General features: G+C 36.5%; 1 protein-coding gene across 3 annotated transcripts in view; it reads left to right on the forward strand.

Annotated features, from left to right (window-relative positions):
* Nucleotides 1-21,846, forward strand: part of LOC129755938 (A disintegrin and metalloproteinase with thrombospondin motifs adt-1) — a 73,313-nt gene that overhangs the window by 47,611 nt on the left and 3,856 nt on the right. For all 3 annotated transcript variants that reach the window (XM_055752649.1, XM_055752650.1, XM_055752651.1), the window contains 5 exons: nt 9,398-9,470; nt 10,592-10,681; nt 18,898-19,807; nt 19,877-20,005; nt 20,069-20,318. In XM_055752649.1, coding sequence (XP_055608624.1) covers nt 9,398-9,470; nt 10,592-10,681; nt 18,898-19,807; nt 19,877-20,005; nt 20,069-20,318 — 1,452 coding nt within the window. The remainder of the gene's footprint in view (nt 1-9,397; nt 9,471-10,591; nt 10,682-18,897; nt 19,808-19,876; nt 20,006-20,068; nt 20,319-21,846) is intronic.

Below are 21,846 nucleotides of genomic sequence, written 5' to 3' on the forward strand. Positions count from 1 at the left end.
GAATATTGAATAACAACTCTTAGCGTATCGGATACTTCATAATGCATTCATGCAAATTTTTGTGACATTATTTAAGGTGGTTTACCGTCAAATGCAGAAGTTTTTCGACTTTAATTTCTGGGAACCTTTTTCCAAATCAAGGCTATTTTTGATAACGTTTTCTGTTTCCTGAAGCTTGATCATCAAAACTGCTCAATTTTGTAGAAATTATGACAAACTTAGCCGTTTGTCCTCCTTAGGTACCCTTTTTATTAATTAAGGCTATTTTTGATAACTTTTTCTGTTTCCTGAAGGTTCATCAAAATTGCTCAATTTTGTAGAAGTTTTGACAAATTTCACCGTTGTCCTTTGGCACAAAAACAACATACCGTCAAACGGGGCATCAGCAACAGCGGGGTTCGATGAAACATTTATATAACACTACATTGAATCAATTTTTAATTTTTTGTATTGTTATAAAGTTATCTTTTAATGATAACAAAATGATGATGACATAATTTCTCGCATCTTAAGCTAGTTGTCTTAAGTTTTTTATTTTTATGTAAAATGTGAAAAATCGAGCAATAAATGTACAAATTTTAACATTTTTTATGCCGAAAAAAACTTTACCCAGTATGACGGATCGGCTTGATAATATTACCTACAAACTTTTTACAGGTTTCCTCATGTTATACCAACATTGTTGGTGTAAAAATATTTTTCGAACAATATCCCAATTTTTTTAAATGAATATTTTGAAAATTCAGTTAGGTGTCTGGGGTTAAATGCAACAAAATGCAAATCAAAGAAATACCTTGTAAATCTCGTTTCCATGTGCTGGAATATGAATGTTTTGCATCACGCGTTTGTAAACATTTAAATTTCATTCATCCAAACATTTATTTTTATGATTTCAGCTTGTAGAATTTTTCGTAGTATTATTTAACCCCTAAATGTATGCAGCATCCTTATTTTCAGAAAAAATGTGAAAATTTTTTTTTACAGACCCAAAAACTACTGCAATTGGTGTTGTCATGCGTAATGGTCTTTAAGGCATCGCAAATATATTAAACACTATGAATTTTCGTACGTGTTCATAAGATTTTTCATTAAAAACAAAGTTTGTTGCAAGTTACCCCATTTTCTAAGAAGTGTGAAAATCGCATGTTTTTAGAAAATTAAAAATAACTGAGGAAACCAATAATTTTTTTAACTACGCCAATTTTATGCCCCAACATCCTTAAAACTTTTGATGCATAAAGGATACGATTAACTGTGAACATAAGTTTTTTAGAAGCCATCGAAGTTGAAAATTGTTGCATGTTGCCCCAGTTGACGGTATTTGACATTTATCACTCCACCGCAGCTTTTCCATAAATTGCACGATTCCATATCTAGCCGAAACAGAGTATAAACTTTGTGGGACCTACTTAAAGACTATGCAGGAAAAACGGTCGCATTTGGAGGCAGTCTTCTTTGTACATTTAGCCCCCATGGTGTCAACCGTTATGAAATACCGACTGAATTGTAGCTTCAACAGATTATCAGCCTCCTCAAGAACTAGGCATCCAATTTTCTAATCGTTTCTCCTTGTTTATTTCCGGAACATCCATGCGAGACTTGTTAACGAACATTTTTTGGCTGGAACCTGGCAGATGCCCGCAAAAGAGTTCGTTTTGCTGTTCATTACGAAATTTTTCAAAGTTTTGCCCCGCCCGTGGTCCAAATGTTTTGCGAACGATTTGACCACCGTATTTTGTTAATTCAACCAAGGGGTAGCTTTTTTACCTTGTAAAAATTAAGTAAGGCTGTTTATTTTTTCGAGATAAAATCAGATCTTGACGTTTTATGTATTTTTCAGTCATTTGGCATTACAATTAAAATTTTTCTAGATTCCCTTTGGTCTTTCCTTAGGTGATTTTTGAGGGTAATGGCGGTTTGAGGTATCCCTAAATCAAGTCTGATTGAGCTTAAATTTAGCTTGGGCAGTTTTTTGGACCAATCTACAAAATGTTTTTTTACAATAGCCGAATTCGATCTTTAAATTTGTCTAATACACCCGCCACCCTAGCGGCCACATCTCATATCCGGGATCTGTAAAAAAATCAAATGTTCTAGAAGAATGTGCCAAATGGTACCAAACTAAACCACTATGCTGTTGACTTTAAAATAATTGAAAAAATATTTTTTGTGTTTATTGAATTTGGTTGCAATTTGAACAAAAACTAAAAGTATTTAAAAAAAAATTTCAAAATGAAATAACCATAATAACAAAAATATGTATTTCATTCAATATGTCAATAGTAGGAAAATGGTATGAACTTTTTAATGCCTTAATTTGAGAGCAATTGTGTGCTCTTAATATGTCTAAAATGTAACTTGTGGTTTGAGGCCGGAACACTATTTTCGGACACAATTTAGAACGCGACGGTTAAACTTCAAAAACTCAAATCGATAAACTTTTATTTTCGATGGTATGATTGACGGTTTATTAGCGAGGTCTTAATAGCACGGCGGATTGGTTTGGACTGTGTCTACACTTGTGTTGTACCAAAAGTGGCGAATGGTGGAACAGAATACAAATCAATAAGATTTCACACATCTACATTTTGTGAACGTGTTAAATATGAAATGAGAAAAGATTATAATTTTTACTCTGTGTGCATATTTCTCCCTGTACTGAACAGAGCATAAGCTCTTTTAGATTGCTTTCGGGTTGGTCTAAATTCCCTTCAAAAGATGTCAATAGAGGGAGGGGGGTGGGCTTGCATACTATTTTTATACATAACTCGTGAACTTATCGAGCAAATGGAACCAAATTTGGCATGGGAGGGTATTTGAATACGAAAAATAATTGTAAGATTAATTGAGGCCCCTTCTTTCTTTCAGCGGGGAGATATAAATGGGAAAAAGGGGCTTCCATAAAAATTTTGTAGAGATTAAAAATTATTCGAGTAAATAAAACCAAATTTGGCATCGAAAAGTATTTTGGTAGAAGAAATACTTATTTCTATGAATATTAAGTACTCACCCCTCCATCCAATGGAGAGATAGGTTTGTCTGTGTAGAAAGGGTAAATGGGACTCTCTAACGTGGTTTTGCATAACTGGACTAACCAGCTAAAAAAGCAAATGGAATCAAATTGTCATGGGATGTTTTTTGAATACGAAAAATATTTCAACAATTATTTTAAATAATTTCTTTCTTGCAGTAGGAGCACAGGATTGACGATACAGGAAGAGGCGAGGAGGGATTAAATACATTTTTTTTAATAACCCGAGTATTCATCTAACAAATGGACTAAATTTGACAGGGGAAATTATTTTGATATGGTTCTATGATTATTTGAGACACAACCCTACTTCCAGTGAGCGGGAACATAGGAAGAGGGGAGGATGGTCCAATACAATTTTGTTTACATAAGTTCTAAATTTATGTTGACAGAGCCAGCAAATGCAATCAAGTATGGCATGGAAAGGTATTTGAGTACGATTATTGAATATCCTTACACCATGCAGTGTGGAGAAGGTAGGAAAGGAAGGGGTTCTATAAAAAAAATTGTTGTAAAGCTCCAAACTAATCAACTAATGCGATTAAATTTTATATAATTAGAGACCCCGACTTTATTCCAGCAGTGGACGATGGGTATCAGAAAAGGGGTAGGCTTGATAGCGGACGATGGGAAGGATAGGAGGGCTCCCTTATGATTTTTTGTTTTGCGTTAATCGAGAACATATCAAGCAATGGGACCATATTTTATACAATTGCATATAAATTAACCTCCCCTTTCAGGATAAAGTCAGGAGAAAAAGGGAGACTTTACTCACATTTCATTTGACGTAACTCGAAAACTCTTATCAAACAAATGGAGCCAAATGTGGCATGTGACATTAGACTGAGTCGATTTGGGGTCATTTTCGAATTTCTCAAACCCTGGGGTCTTAAAAGTTTCGTTTTGTGCTAAAACTCATCCATGATTTTTTGCCAAATTTTTAAGTAACGTTTACATGAGTAAATTTGGACTTTTTTTGGATTTGGACTGTTCGAAAAACGCTATGAATACATTATCGCCCAACAAGCTGGCCGAAAACAAATGCCAAAGTTTAAATCGAAAAAAAGATTTGAGTTTCCAAAAATAAAAAGATACATTATAGGTATTCGCTTTTAATTTAAATACATTAAATATCTGATTTTTGAATTATTGCATATTTATGTTTTTTATGGTTACCCGGGGGAATATGTTTCAACAAAAGGCGTTCAGTTGAAGCAACTTTTCTTAAGACCTCATGATTAAGTTCTCAACTTTGTTTAACAAAATGCTAAACGAATCTTTTATCTTCATTTTGATATCCTGTTTATGAATATCGGTCAAGAACAGGCAACGATTCTAATATAGGTGATTTTAATACTGAGTGTGGGGTTCGTTGTTTTGCTGTTCCAGCTCTATGTGAAATGTTGATGCGCTTGCAATCAATTGAATGCCAGCCCTTCAAGCATAGTTATTTTTATTTATAGAAACCATCAAAACATGGCTCCTAATGTAAAGAACAATCGCTCCGAAGAAACTAGTATGATAAAATTTGAAAGAAAACATCTACGAGCAAATCAGTCAAGCAATCTCTCGTTTGTACCCAGCAGTGTTGCGGGTTTATTTGAATTGCTTTCAATGCCAAAAGACATACCTTCATTAAATTGGGTATAACTTCGTTGTCTGGAGAGATAATAAGTTACAGTCTTCGGCAATGTTGTTAAGCGGAAAATTTCCTTTTAGAAATTTATAAATTGGCACATAAAGGGTTGAATGGCTTGGTACCAGAGTAAAAAGAAAAACCATGTTCGTTTTTCAGTACAAAATTTTAAATTTTCCCATACAAACCTAAAAGTCCAAATTTACTCATGTAAACGTTACTTAAAAAATCGGCAAAAATTCATGGATGAGTTTTAGCACAAAACGAAACTTTTAAGACCCCAGGGTTTGAGAAATTCGAAAATGACCCCAAATCGACTCAGTCTAATGTGACATTTGTCAGATTCTCAAGTATTTCCATGGTATAGTTCGTGAGCCCTTCCCGCATTGGAAAGGGGGAGAGAGTGGGGAATTTATATCAATAATTGAATTAAATAATTGACTTTTGAAGCATATAAAAACAGATTTAAAATTTCAAATCTTGGAAACATATTAAGTTAACAAGTTTCAGAAAGTTAGTTTCAGTCTTTTTTGTATTGCAATTCGAGATTCCAGCTGCATCTGTTATTCTATAGCGGTTGCTTTTGGTTTATGTTGTATTTAATAATTCTTTATTTGAAACGGCTCATACTTTGAGTTTTTAGGAGTTTATGTTGCAATTTGATTTAAAATAATGCCCACAAAACAATTCAAATTTGAATAAATTTTAGAAAATTTAATTTATGTTTGTCAGATGAAAAAGATTTAAAAGATTGGTTTTGTCTAAATAACTGAGATTTTCGCTTTTACATTCCGAACCGTGCCCTAGACTAAATGGTGCATTTAGAGTGTTACAAACGAAAATTAATGAATCGTTGAAAGGAAGAACGCTGCTAAATTTTGAAGATCTATTCCGTAGAGTCTTGCAAATAATTAACAAGCAAAACAAGTTAAAAAATTTCAAATATCTTAGTACCTTTAACTGGGGGAACTTTGATCACTTTTTTCATTCATTTTTGAATAATTTTGAAGAAATTGCTTTATTATTTATTTCTGATCAACGGATCGCATGTTGATCCAAATGGTTACTTAAAATTAAAGCTAAAAACAAAACATTAAATCTAACTATGGGGTTCTCAAGGCCCTAATCACTTTTCTTCGGAAAACATCCCTCGAAATGTCGACGTCAAAATGCTCCGAAAAACGGTTGAAAGATTTCATTGCACCGATGAGGGCGCTATTAGCTCCGTAATTGTTCATTCGAAAGGGAATGTACAATTAAAGATCCTGATTCCTAAATCCACGGGGTCGATCACTAAGCGGAATAGCCTCCAGTAGCGTAGGACAGTCGATTCGCGATGTCAGGAGGTCGGCGACAAATAAGGCACGTGTTGCTTGTCTGCGGGCTTGAAGGGTGTCGATATCTATGAGGCGACATCGATTTTCGTAGCTAGGCAAGCGAAAAGGGTCTTGCCAGTTCAGGTGTCTAAGGGCATATCGCAAGAATCGCTGCTGAATGGCCTCGAGCCAATCGATACCGTTCTGGTAGTAGGGACACCAGTCACCAGACAGCTGAAGCGTATTCAAGGATGGAACGAACAATGCTGCAGTATAAGCTTTTCAGACAATACACATCCTTGAAGTTCTTCGCCACTCCAAAAATGAAACCGAGACTTCTGGATGCTTTGTCAAACACGTAGTTGGTGTGTGCCTCGAATTCCAGGCGCTGATCTAAGATTACGCCAAGATCGTTAACGTGGTTCACACGTGAGATGGGTTCGTCTCCAAGGAAGTACTCCGCAATTAAAGGCTGCCGCTTACGGGAAAAGCTGATGACTGCACATTTGCTGCGGTTTAATGGCAGGCAGTTAATGTCGCACCACACAGCGAAGAGGTTGAATTGACATTGCAGAAAATTTATGTCGTCGTTGTCGTTTATGGTGAAAAATAGTTTTAGGTCATCAGCATAGCAAAGTTTGGGGACGTCGAGGAGTGACAACACGTCGTTGAAATAAATTGGAAAAACAATCGGTCTGAGATGGCTACCTTGAGGCACACCGGAGGTGGCAGGAAACTGCCTGAAAAAGGTGTCACCCGTTCGAACAATCAATTTACGACCAGTTAAGTAACTGCGGAACCAGCCGAGTAGAGTACCACAGAATCCTAGGCGTTCGAGTTTTCCGATGGCAATCTCATGATTCACCTTGTCGAATGCAGCGGACAGATCGGTATAGATTGCATCGGTTTGAGATTTGGCAGCGAAACTTTCGTGCACAAAAGAAGTAAACGTTAGCAAGTTACTTGTTGTAGAATCCGTGTTGATCATTGGAGATGTTATTTTTGCAGCACGTGAAGAAAGGATCCAAAACCACCAATTCCAATAGTTTGGCAATCGAACATAAGCCTGAGATTCCACCGTAATTGTTAACATCTCTCCTATCTTCTTTTTTATGTACTGGGAACATGTAAGCTTCCTTCTATAGTAGAGGGAAGGTGGCTCTATCTAGCGAAGCTTGAAAAATGAGCCGAATAGGGGTCAGCAAAACAGGCATAAAACTTTTTTAAAAGGCAGCTGGTATCCCGTCCGGGCCCGTAGAAAAGGAATTCTTAAGCTTCGCTGCTGCTCTAGAGATGACTGCTTCCTCGATGTCAATACCATTTATTGAAAAGCCCAATGGCAAAACGTTCCTGACAGCGCTAGCTAAATGTTTTGGGGATGATGAAGCTGAAGTGAAGATACTGGAAATTTTTTTTGGCGAAAAGATCGCAGATTCCACGGTCAGAGTTCGCCGTTATGCCGTCAAAAACATATTTGAAGGTATACCAGGTTCTTTCCGCTGTCTATTTACGTGTTTCCATAACGATTTTGACGATTTAAAATACTTACTGAGATGCGGAGTACAAACATGATCATTCATTGCTGAAAATTCAAACGACATTGGTGGTTATAATTAAATGTTTGTGACAAAACCTGATTTCGAGTTCGAGCTACCCCGAACTTTGATCACTTTGGTTTTAAGGTACATCAACATCTTCAAAACTACTTTGATGGTGCCATTTAGCACGAAGACATAAACATTAATAACAGTTATTTTCGTTAGGACTAAACTGATTTTTTCAACCTTTTTTTTCAAAAATTTTATATCTTCAAATTGAACCATTTGATAGGGTTTTAGCCATTTTGACTGTACGGGCTTTTTAATGGAAAATTTCCATTTTTTTTTTCAAAATCCAAAAATTATGACCAAATGACCATAAAAAGATCACTTAAACTAAACCTAAACAAAGAAAAAAGTTGAACTTTCATATAAGAGAACCCATTTGCTCCTAAATGCTTGAATTTGATCAGGGGAAATGTTTGTTTGTGGGCCTTCGAAAAACCAGATATTTTAAGATTTTAAAATTACATTTTAAGTACTATCAAAAATCTACTAGTAAAAACCAAATTTAGCTTATTGGTAACACATTTATAGGCTTCCAAATGTTTTAAACAGATTTAAGATATTCTAACATTTTACTTATGTAATGATGATTATCTGAAAAAATTTCATTATGATCAAAAATACCCCGGTGATCAAAGTTCCCCCAGTGTACGGTAGTTACATCAGCTTCATTGATACAAGCAATAACAGATTAGATGTTCCAGCATTAGAGTTTCATTTAGATCTAGAGACGTAATGTGTTAGCATTATTTTATAAGACTAAATAAAACTATTTTAAAAACAAAAAAAATCCATAGGGTAATAAGCAAATTTTTAGAATTAAAGATTTTCGTTAAAATTTTTAACGGGTTTCCAAAATAATTCGATTTTGCTAGTGTTGTTTCGAAACAACATTAAAGAGTAAACATTTATACCGTTAAGTCCTTTCCCTTTTTTTTCATTCAATATTGTGTAAATCCATAAGTTCCATTATTTAAACCTCGTCTTGGGCTGACAAAGCTGAGGTGGACAGAATTAATACGACAACCAACAGAAATCAAATTCACTTCATTTAATAATTTACTTATTATGCACGTTCTATTCGTGAAGTTTTGTGAAGTTTTATTCATAATGTTGGTAACGATCAAAAGGCGCAGCGCATCGCAATCAAACGATCTTCAACAAGCATCGAAACAATGCAAACTGGAAACCTATTTTGTCACCGGTAAAAGGATGAAACTTGACATTGACGATTCATCTCACAGCTGGACGACCCTGCACAAAAAACAGCAAATCGCTGAAGGAAAAGTTCAAATTGTATGCAAAACCATCACTCAGCACCAAACCTCGCTTAGAAGCTGTTTTATGCGAATACTCAACCATGGCGTCTGTCATAAATTGCGACAAGCATGTAGTTAGAGCCATGGGGTATACCGTTACGACCTAAGACGTTCTGTGTCAGTCCTACTGCCATCTGCTGTACTAAATATCTTTGTTAACAAGTTTCACGAGGGAGGATGCAGTTGTCCAATCTAACGACATGAACACATGCACAATGCACTTGAATTCAGGTTAGGAAGCTTACCATAGAAATTTTATCAAGCCGTACCTACATGAAGATATATATATGTAAGAAACCTTCAAAATCGCTTATTTACGACGGAAAGGTTTGAAGAGAATCATTATCGTTTGATACAAGGCAAAATAAACGAAAAAAAAGTATTTGCTTCTTCGCCATTGTTTGCTAATTGTTTTGTCTTATTAAGTGGCGGCATCGATGAAGTTCAAACCTCTAACTAAACCGTTTGTTTGTGTTTTGTCTCTATTGCAGATCAACGAAAGAAATTTGCATCAATTTCTGGAACAGCACGAACGTCTTTTGTTGTTTGGAAAAGAAAGAATAGGTAAGTAATGTGGTAGATACTTTCCAAAGAAAAACAATTACCGGCTGGTCGTGCAAACGATTTTCACACCCGCAACGCAGCCCTTTCTCCACTGAAAGAAAGCTTTTCCGCACCTTCGAATGAGCCATGCGGTCACTTTGAATCGAAATTCATACAATTTGCCACTATCAACTTCAATTCTATTTTCCACAATAAGCATTCATGCCACAGTTGGCTCGATCTTCGGGCGCATTTGTCACATAACGCACGCACGCGCGACTTGGCGCTGCAGAGAACCATCTGAACTCATTGCTGAAATGACCCACCGGAAGTTGATCATTTTCCAGCGCAGACACACTGTACCGCGGCTGGCTTTGAGTTGAACTATAGACTACAGCGCAGTGAACATTCATAGATTATTTATAATTCCAGTTTTGAACTTGCAGCTCAACTGTTCGTTGTAGGGTTTAGAATTCATAACTCTTATACATAAGGTTAGATTTTTCTTTAAAAAAATATTATTATATTTTCAAATACACAAAACTTTGTAAATTTTCAACGGAAATCATAAAATAGCACATCAAAACGCATTGGAATTGAATGTGTATTTCAAACAAGATGTTTGAAAAAAAAATTACTAGTAAAAATGCAAATAATTTTTTTCACAAAAAAAACAACTTAAAAAATATTACGAAAAAAAATTAAAAAAAGCGAAAAAATCATAATATGATTAGGTTTAAAAGCAAAAATGGATCAAATTTGGAAGTTTGGAGAAAATTTTGAGGACCCTCTATTTCAAATTCCACAAATTCTGATCGTGCGTACAATACTGTTGTGCGGTCATGGCATGCATATATTTAAGCTGAGAGATTTTCCATTCTGCGATGCTATATTTTCCAATGTTCAGCCACCGGTGTCGCGACATTTAAACTACAACGCTGGTAGACTGGTTGTTTCCGTTTGTTTTGTTTTAAGCCCGCCTTTTACGAATCTATTTCGGAGCAGCCGGTAATTGCGGTGGGAATTTTAGAGCAAAGTTCAAGTTCACCGCTAAATTTAGGCGTGACATTCACTATTACGACTACGAGTTATCGTTGTGGAAGATTTCAGCGCGTTTAACATTGTGTATAACTCTATTTCAGATGACTTCAAACTTGTCAGCGTGACCCGAAGAAGAAGAGACACCAGGTCAGCCGGTAAATTGGTTCAGTTTAACATAAGTGAAAGTGAAGGTAAGTGAGACAAAAAACTTAACCTAGCAGTTAAGCTGAAAATGCAGTCTGGTAATTCGCTCTTAGATTTCAAAACTATTGCTCCATGTTCAAATGCCTTCATTAATTTACTAACATAACCAGAGTAGATATCAATCCAGAAAAATCTGAGTTACGAGCTCTTTCCAAAGGGTGAATACGAAATTATTGCGACACCGAAAATGTCATGCCAATTTTCTTATAAAGTTCAGAATCGAACCAAAATTTTAGGGTAGTTTTGTACATATATTTGCTTCAAAAATCAAAAGAAAAGTTAATCGATGGAGCCTTAGGTGTAAATTTGAACGCATTTTCGGTTGATGCCCTCCATCAAAGTCTTTACAGTGACATCCGGTACCAGATTGTCAGTTTTTTTTTCCATTTTCTCAACATGTCCTTCTCGTCTTTGACTGTCTTCTTGCTCTTCCGAAGTTCCTACTTCAGTAATGCCCAGTACTGCTTCACCGGGCGCATCTCCGGACAGTTTGGCGGGTTCATGTCCTTTGGACCGAATTGGCCTCATACCACTCCAGGACACTTTTAGAATAGTGGCATGATGCCAAATCTGTCCAAAATAGCGGAGCTTTGTCGTGCTACTGCAAGAAAGGCAAAAGCCGCTTCTCGAGGTACTCAGATTCACTCGCCATTTACTGTGCGCTTTGTCACGAAAGGCTCACTCCTCAGTCCGGAAGAGCAGATGACCTGCCGAACGAAATATTTGGAAACGAATTTCGACATTTTCTTCTTCTTAATATTGTCGTCCACATAGAATTTAAAAAAAAGGTGAAAAACTCCAACCCCGGAACTTGCTTAAAATCGGCTTTTATATACGTTTCGTCGTCCATCACACAGCAGCCATATTTTGTCAGAATCTTTTAGTAGCGCTTCCGCGCCCGAGTTTTAGCCGACGATTGATGCCGCTCATCGCGGTTTGTGAAGTTATGTATTTTGTATATATGAAATCCAGCTCTCTTCTTTGCATTCTGGACGAAGCTCTTCGACAAGCCGATATTTTTAGCCAAATCACGGCTTGAGATGTTGTGATTTGCTTTAATCATCCGCTTTACCTTCGTAACCGGTTGGTTACAAATCGTTTGATTTTTGTTTAATTTTGTAGTTTTGTATATTTAGCTCTAGAAAATTCATGTTCCTTGTACAGTCTCACAACAAGATAGCACCACAGTAGGCTACATTTTACTGCTGGCTGCTGTCAATTAACAGAGGAGGCAAAGGAGGAAAGAAAAAGAGGACAAGAAAGGCGAAAAGGAAGCTTGCTACCGGAAAATTCGCTCTCTTCTGTACCAGGCGTCCGCGTGTGAAGTCATAGGCCTATAAAGTGTTTGTGAACGTCCACGGAATTCACTCGAATACCGGTTTGCCTTCGACACGGGTCGGCCCGTAGACCTTTGGTGGTCTCGCGCCTAAATCGTAAAGGATCAGCATTCAGCATCTACGTCCTCGGGTTCTGCGGAATCCTAAATTCCAAGGAGGTCTTCCCTTCTCGGCCTGTCTGGATACGGGGCACTCTCGTGGGCAGGCCGATTAAAAGCCAAAGAAAGAAGACGCCTGCAACCACCGAGTTCAGCAACGCCCCCTGGCGCCGACGGTTTCGGCACCCCGTCGATACGCTCTTAAATCTAGCCGCAGCTTTTCGATCCGTAACACCTTTACTTTCGTCTTTTTATTCTCTGTTCCCGGTTTGCTTCCAGCTCCTTTGTCGTGGTCCAACGTCAACCACTCCTGGAACCGTTTCAACATTCTAGAGACGGTTGAATGGTAAATGTTCAATATTTTCCCGAACTAGCAGGCCGACAAGTCAGGAAATTCCTGGTGTTTGGAAAGAATTGGTTCTCTTCTGTTGAATGTGTCGCAATAATTTCGTGTTCGCCCTTTAAGGTTAAAACGGCTAACTCTTTCGTATAGAACAGTGATTTTCAAACTTTGTTCACTCACCGCCCCCTTTTTCAAAGTTTTTGAGTTCAACGCCCCCGTAGAGAATTTTTTGAAACTCTTTAAAATTTGATGATCAGGAACGCTGAACAACCATTTGTAGAACAAATATTCAAACTTGAAGAAAATTAGTTTGCTTTGAAAACCAAACTTATATCTTAAATGTTGTTGAACAAAATTCTTTATTTGCCATTTATTTGTCATTATTGTATTAATAAAACAGTAATTAATGTCAAGCCGGTGAAATAACTTATTTCTTAATGTGTATGTATGTGTATGTAGATAATCCACCATGGGTGCACGGATTCACCGCAGTTTCGCCAACGTATGCGCTAAATTGCATTCTTTAGATTATAAGTTCGGCCAATCTTCAATGCAAATTACCACATACCCGACACCATGGCTTCGTGTGAACTGTCATGTAATGAATGTATTTCGTGTATGTGTATGTCTTATTTGTAGAACGAGCAAACAGTTTCGCAACCGTATAACATTCTCAGTGTTATGAATCTACGACAGGTATTCCGCATGCGTGTAGATACCTGCCCAGATGGCAACTGGTTGAACGTTCTTATACAATATAATCAACAAATGAAATAGTTATACAACAGAATAACCTTACCTTTATACCCAACTTACCTCAAGAAACCCTAAGCTTACCTTTATCTGTAACCGACCTTATTCAGTATCATAGTCATATTAATTTCCATCTGATCTATCGGTCGATATTAGATTTCAAACCTTAAAAATCATGCCGATAACGGAGTTTTACACCAATACACCTAGGCTACCTGGATTCTAGATACGTTTGATCATCATTTGCGATCAACTTCTTGAATGTGTACAGCTTTCATTTGCGTACCGCCGCACGTTTCACTACCGACTGCATTAAACGACACAACAAAGCATGCGCGAAATTTTTCCACCCACTTTTCATTTCTTCCTTTTCAAATTTCTGGTATGATTTTCTTCTGCTTCTGGAACACTCGTCCCCGCCGATAGGCCATTCAGATTTTATTTCCCTCCTACTACAAACTTCTTCAGAAATTGATTTTTCGAAACTTGTGGTCAGCCATTGAAAAATCTTGCATAACTTTCTCTTCTTTTCATCCCCTCTATTCGTCACCACACTTAAGCCTTCTTCAAAACATTTTATCAACGAAGAGCTCAGAATCATCCCCCACTGCTCGGGATGGACATGGCTATATGTAAGTTTTAATTTTTTTTTCCGAGACAAATTCCCCGGCTCAGCTCTTCCGCCCTTAAACATTCATCGAATACCCATTACTCGAATCATACTTAAGGAGTAGGCACACATTTTTAGTGGAAGAAAAATAAAACCCATTAATTGGCTCAGACTCTTCGAGGAAGCTTTTGCATTACCGAATTCACTTCTTTTTAATTTTTATTTTCGGCTAACCAACCACCCATCCCGTTTTATTCAGCAACAAAGCAATCAAAGCAAGCGCTGATTTTCTTAATACCGAGACCGTTACATGCCGCGCGTTACCAAGGCAACCACTTTGGTCACGCGTAAAGAGACGCACGCGTTACCCTCAGAAAGCCGATCAAACGTATGCCGGGTATTTCACTGATATTCTACCGAAAATACTTCACTGTTCGACCGCGCACTACATATTATAATGGTTTCCTTGTCCATCTGATGAAAACCACAAGTGCAGCCAAATAAAAGCAATACCAGCCAGTCCTCTGTCGATGAGTGTACCATTAAGACGACATTCACCTGGTCATTTTTCTCCTATTACTTGCACAACATTTCTCTCAATTCATATAGAACATAAAATTATTAGGACTAAACCACATATCAATTATATTATCACTTCAATTTCCTTAAATCTATTCGGACACGTAGAGACATCCAATTTTCTCCAAACTGACGAACAGCCCTCCCCCACAATTTAAGCACTAAACACGGAGCGAGTGAAATTACAAACCGAACCGTTTCAAGTCCCGCGCGCGACTGTCGGTGAAATAACTTATTTCTTAATATCATAAATTGTAATCTTATATTTATGAAACCTAAAATCTGAATTCAACAGCATTCAATGTTCAAAGATAAACAGCATTCGTCGTTCTTAGACTTTAAAATTGATAATAATAACGGAACTTTGGCAATGATAGTGATAAACTAAGCATTCCAGATTGCTCGGTTTTATCAGGGCTGGGTCTGGATTTTCAGAGAAAAAAGTTAGAAAAAGGGCGGATTTTTCCACAATAACACCAAAATCGAAACCAAAAACTCTGATGGAGGTAAACATGATAATTTTTTTTTTCGACAAATAACGACATTTTTTTTCCCTTGCATAATTATTTTTAATCGTGAAATGAGATTTTAACGCCGCTCAATTGTCTGGATAAACAATATTTTTTTGTGTTTATATTACGCCTTTTTCTCCTTTTTAATACCTGGTTTTTGGAAGCATGAGCGAGATTTTAAAGTTGAAAATTATTAAATCCAATGTTCGAGATTTTTCCACGTTTTTGGATAAAAATTCCAGCTACGTTTAGAGAAAAATCTGAAAAGCTTATTTAATGATTTTTTTTTATTTTTTTTTTTATAAATTATTCTAAACAGTCGGAAACAATGTGTACATTGAGAAACAATATTAAAACTACGATTTTTCACTTTTTTTATACAAAAACTGTTGCTAATTTGTAATTTTATTAAACGAAGGAATAAAAGAATAAAAGTTCTCTTAGCCAAAATTTCATTATTCTTTCCATATTTTTAATTAATATTTTTTAGTAAAATTCAGTTAAAACTGACAAAACCAGATCAACATCGTATAAAAATGACAATTTAAAAAAAAATCTGCTCGTGATTGAGATACAAGGGCAAAATTTACTTCGCAGCTCTGCGAAATTATGTAAATTTTAGTCTTAATCATTCTATGTTTAGTAATGTAATTTCATTATTTTGCTTCGTGTTTACTCGTTATTATTTCAAATCTACGTTTTTTCGTGATTTCGGAACGACCTCGCTGCCCCCCTGAGCCCTTCCAGCGCCCCCAAATTCCAAACTTGAGCTCACCGCCCCCGTGGAAGTTCTCAACGCCCCCCAGGGGGCGGTAGGGACCACTTTGAAAACCACTGGTATAGAACCTCGTAACACCACCTCTAATTTTTTTTTCTAATTTCTCATCATTTGTATGTTTTATTTTACTTATTAAAACAATTTATTCTGCGCTTGCGAAAATATTACACATGTGTGGTAGAGTGTAGAGTGCCCCAAATTACCCGACTTTTGAAAAAGTTATGCACAGCAGGCTTATATTGATCCTAGGCCTAGTACAAGATTCCATGCCAAATTTGAGCCAGATCGAGTCTGAAGTTTGTATGGGACACTATGGGATTCTGAGACATTTTGTTCGGGAGGAACATGAAAAACCAGTTTTTTTTCATTAACTCTGGTCCCCTTCGGCCGATTTCTTTTGAAAACGGGTTTTCTTAAAGCCTAAATTATGACAAATGTTTCATCCCAAAGCTGCATTCCGAATAAAGTTAACATAAAAAAAGTTATTAGGCTTCAAAAATGGGCTGACATTTTTAAGGATGATATTCACCACTGTTAATGAGGCGTCAAAATGTTCGACCACCCCGGCTGAAACACTCAAATTGAAATGCATGTCATTTCGTCAAATCATGACCGATTTATATGGTTTTTGTTGCGTTAGATTGTAAAATCTCTAATTTTTCAAGCATTTGGTTGTGGTCTAATGCTGCGAAAGTGATAATTTTACGAAAAATAGTTCCAATTACAGTTTTCTTCCGTTTCTAATATTCTCCTAACGAAAGCTTTTTTTTTTAATTAAGAATGAAGGTTTAATCGTTTTATTGGCTGTTGATTGAAAAAAGTGTTTTATTCGGGTAAGAGTAAATTGTGTTGATGTTTGGAATTGCTGATTTGATAAATTTATTACGTTTAAATGAATCGATAAATCTGCTTCCGAACATACTTCGAAAATGAAAAAAATCTCTGTTATTTGTGAAATTTTTTAACAAGAATTGTAATGAATGTACCCTTGAGTCAGTCTAAAATGTTTCCAAATCAAGTAAACATGATTGAAGGGTGGCATGCATTACAACTGAAAAAGTAGGGGAGAATGAGGATAGTTGATCCCTGGGGATACTTGATTCCTTAGCTATATCTCGAAACTGGAATGTCTTACAAAGATCAAATGTTCTAGAAAAATGTGCCAAAATGAGCAAAATAACAATGCTTATAGTTTAAAATTTTTTAATAATTGTTTGAGTAATTGAACTTTGTTTGAAAAATTTCACAAAATGTAACTTGAACATCTTTTTTCATCACTTTAAAATGTTCCTTACATGGGAAAATTATGAAAAAAAAATTTGTTCCAATGTATCAATCGTTCGAGCGTAAAATGAACTTCATAATGCCATATTTTCAAAGCAATGGAAAACTCTAAACTTTTTTCAGAAAAAGTTTTCTAAAATGTTGATTATGGGTACAATTGATCCCCTAGAGTTGGGTACAATTGATCCCCCTTCCAAACGGCATATTCTTCTTCTGAATTGATAGTTATGATTGCTGATTACGAAATTACTAATATTTATCCAAAAACTAATATCTATCAAACAATTGTCTGAAGAAAAGAACAAAAATAATTAATTTTCTCTTAATTATAAAAAATAGCGCCTTTAAGTATGCAATGTTATTAGCGTTGAGAGAAAGTTATTGAATTTTCTTCATATGTCTGCTATAAATTGTGAAATGAGAACAAACATGACCAAAATAGTCAATTAACATTCTATCTTGGTGTTTTGTTTGATTTTTATACAAGGATTAGGGCTTCCTGAATAAAAGACCAACTCTCCTTCAATAGGGGATCAAGTCCCCTAACTTCAGAAAAATCGCAATTTTTTTACTCCCACGAAAATGCTTCTAGTTCATCAACGGGTTCAAGTATCGTTCTAATTTTTGGAGCATAGAAACTTGAAGTTACAAGCTGCCTTAAAATGTCAAAGACGGCGAGTTGCTAAATTTTTCCAAAAAGATATGGTGAAAATAAGAAAAGGGGATCAAGTATCCCCATTCTCCCCTACTGAAAGTCATGTTCTTTAGCCCCTGTGGTTATGCAATCATAGAAAAAACGGTCAAAAATTTATCTTCAACGATGAAGTTTTTTGCTTTGCAAAATTCGTTTATAATCATCACACTTAACCTATCCGTATTTTACAGCGAAAACGGAGTTCTGGGGTGTAATTTTCACTTGAAAATATGATGCAAACGAGAAATGGGGAACAAGTAATTCAATTCTCCCCTAAAGTTTCGCCTGGACTTTTCCCCGAACTATCACTTCATCTGTGCTATCACGTGAATATTATCCACAACCACAACGAAATATTTAAAAAATCAGAGATTTTACAATCTAACGCAACAAAAACAATCTAAATCGGTCATGATTTGACGAAACGGCATGCATTTCAAATTAAGTGATCCGGTTGGGGTGGTCGAACATTTTGACGCCTCATTAACGGTGGTGAATTTCAGCCCATTTTATAAGCCTTAATAACTAATAACTGTTATGGGATGAAATATTTGTCATAATTTAGGCTTTAAGAGACCCCGTTTTCAAAAGAAATCGGCCGAAAGGGACCAGAGTTATTGATAAAAAACTGGATTTTCATGTTCATCCCGAACAAAATGTCTCAAAATCCCTTACAAACTTCAGGCTCGTTGAGCGATCCCTTCCCTTGATCCAATCTGGCCCAAATGTTGCATGGAATCTTGTACTAGGCCTAGGATCAATATTGCAGAGCATAACATTCCACAGGTTTTGATTTTTCCTTACAAGTTTGGGGCACTCTAATGGGGAGCTGTCTTTAAAGTTTAGCAGTTTTTTTATTTTTTCTGTAAACTTGACTTGTAACTTGTTCTCTATTTTGAAAGCTGTTATTTCAACCTCATCAAAATGAGATTTTTACGAAATTTTTCAATATTTTCATTGATTCTAACAAGCTTTGATCAACAGCTTTCAGGGTTTTAAAAGCTTTTTTATTAATTTTGATTTGAGGAGACAACCCATTCAGTTAGATTTTTCCCAAAGTATTTGAAGTCCATACTTAACAGGCCTACTTAAAATTTTAGGCTGACCCTCTATTTACTCTCACCAATTTGTTAAAGCTGTCCTTTTGAACCCCTTTGTTTACCATCTCTGTTGTTTCGAGTCATATCATCTTTCTAATATTGTTTATTTTTACAGATGAAAATTTCTTTGTCAAGCTGATAAAATCGAATCTCCTGATAGACGATTCATTCGCGTTACTCGAAAGCTTCGATAATTCAACCTATTTGCTAGGAAATTCCTTACAACTAGTACAAAAATATGCAGACTGCTTCTATCGCAGTGATCATGCAGCTTTCGATCTTTGCGAGGGTGGAATAAGAGGCGTGATGAAATCGAATCAATCAGATTTGTTCATTCATCCCCTGCCAGAAAGGTTTGGATTAGATAACCACATATTGATCAAAAGAAATCGTACTACCCACTCAACTGCCTCTACCGATCAGACTGATGAAAATGTGATATTTGAACCTGATATGTCCCTCTACGAGCCTCACTATACCAAACCAAAGACTAAGGATCGCAGTAAAAGGCACATCAGCAATACCAAAATCCCAGACATACTACACATAGAGACTGCAATATTCATTGACAAAGACCTCTTCAGCCACATGTCAAAGAATTTTCCTAAAAACACCGAAGCTCATCTGATCCGATTCGTGCTGGCGATGATCAATGGAGTTCAACTACTATACAACCACCCATCTCTGGGACATCCTATCAATTTCATCCTAAAACGCCTGGAGATACTGCACAACGACCCGAAAGAACTTCGGAGGGCCAGTGATATTGATATTTATCTGAACAGCTTCTGCAACTGGCAGCGGAAGCTTAATCCTATTTCCGATGCTGATCCTGTTCACTTCGATCATGCAGTTATTCTGACCGGATTGGATTTGTACGTAGTTAGCAAAACAGGCAAGGTAAGCAATCAGGTTGTCGGATTGGCTCCGGTCGCCGGGATGTGTACGATGACTTCCAGCTGTACGATCAACGAGGGGAAGCATTTTGAGAGCGTTTTTGTGGTTTCGCACGAAATAGGTCATAAGTAAGCAATCTAGGATAAATTAAACAATCTATAGAAGCTGATTTTATTAGAAAAAAATATTTTTTCTAGTTTAGGAATGCGACACGATACCTCGGAAAACAAATGCGATCCCAGTTTGTTCATTATGTCCCCAACACTGGGAAGTGGTAAGACCACGTGGTCTTCTTGTAGCCGAAATTATTTGGAGTCTTTTGTGAAGTATTCCTTACATATTCCTTAAACAATATTGGGAGCAATTAATATTGAAATTCACACCCTTAGGACAAGTCAAGCTCATTGCCTTTTCGATCGGGGCCATTACGGTCCGAGCCTTGATCACAGCGCTGCAGGAAAGCTTCCCGGGGAAAGGTTTGATGCTGATCAGCAATGTATGCTCAAGTACGGTAAGGATAGCATCCGGTCCCAGTCCCAGAAGCTCGGCGATATTTGCCGGGACTTACATTGCCAACGGGATCGGTACACCTGGACTTCACACCCGGCACTCGAAGGAACTTCCTGCGGAACACTTATGGTATTTGGAAAATAACACGTCTGTAACGCTCACATCAAAATAATATGTTTGAATTCATGCAAATTTCAGTGAAAAGTTATTGGTCGCTTATCGTCTTTATATGTTTTTTTTTTCTAATTTTGTAAATGTGCCTTGTTCCTTAAAATTATTGCATAACTGGAGTGATACACAACTACAATTTTAACTACCTAATACGATTTCATTTACAAAAAAAAAATCGTACTCAAAAATGTTTATGCGGATTAAAGCTCCGCTCATGTGTCACAAAAATTCAGCTTTTCTCCAAAGTTTGGCTACAGGAGACAATTGATTTTTCTTTGCTGTACTAAAATATGACTACATAGTTAACGGGAATCTACAGTAATCTTCGAGTCAAGTAATTTATTTTAACAATCAGGTCCTGGAATAAATACTTTTTCGGTGAGAATCGGTTTACTTTTCTACCGAATTTCGTTAAATCTGTGGTTGAATAATCGAAATTCGTAGATTTCGTAATCGAAAATCACCAAGTTTTTTTATCGGTAAAAAGCACCTAGTAGACTTTAACGTATTTGTCTGGCATAAACGACGTTTCACAAGAGTATCCATCGATTAAGCTACGTGTAGCCATATTTAAAGGATAACGTCATAAAAAAAAGTTAGTGATAAATTATGCGTCCAGTTAACCATTATGAAATCAGTCATTTCAGTAAACATTATCAAACTACTTGGCAAAAATTAACGAAATTTGGAAAGTTGTTTAGAAATAAACGAAAGCTCGGTAAAGCATATGCCATATCGATTAACTTTTAGCCCTCTGTTAAGGTTTTTTTTACCAAATAATACTTATCATTAAAGGGTGTTCGGGTGAAAAAGTAGTCGAACTAAATTGCGTGTAAATCGATTATTACTTTATTTTAAAAAAAATCAAAGTATCTTTTTTTTTGATGTTCAATCTGTCATAAAAGACGGAAAAAATACTCAGTTAAGATTCCGGCCATCATATTTTGTCACTTTATCCACTTTCTTCGGCGCAGAACGCCAGTTTAATTTGAACTGCTTCTCGCTGCTTACAGTTTTTTGGGTCTTCTTACGGGTTTGCTTAGCTCTTGTCCAATATTTTTCGATTGGGAGAAGTTCTGATGTGTTGGGAAGGTTCTTATCCTTGAGCAAAACCTGAATGTTGTTAGCGGAATACCACTCCATGGCCTTTTTCATATTGGCAGGATGCTAAATCCGGCCAAAACAGCGTAGACAAGTCATGTTTTTTCAGGGAAGGCAGCAAACGCTTTTGAAGACACTCTTTTACGTAAATTTCCTGGTTGACGGTCCCGGCTGCAACGAAAATGTCGCTTTACAAGCCTCAGGTACAGATAGTTTCCCAAACGAGATGTTTCTTGGTTAATTTTGATAGTTTAATATGGTTGAAAATGTCTGCCACCTTTCCTATCTGGTTGCTGTATGAAACGCTTTTTCCGGAAGCTGATTGAAGTCTGCCTTGACATGGGTTTCGTCGTCCATTACCACGCAATCAAACTTTGTCAACATT

Source organism: Uranotaenia lowii, chromosome 3 (assembly GCF_029784155.1).
Source record: "Uranotaenia lowii strain MFRU-FL chromosome 3, ASM2978415v1, whole genome shotgun sequence".
Classification (NCBI taxonomy): domain Eukaryota; kingdom Metazoa; phylum Arthropoda; class Insecta; order Diptera; family Culicidae; genus Uranotaenia; species Uranotaenia lowii.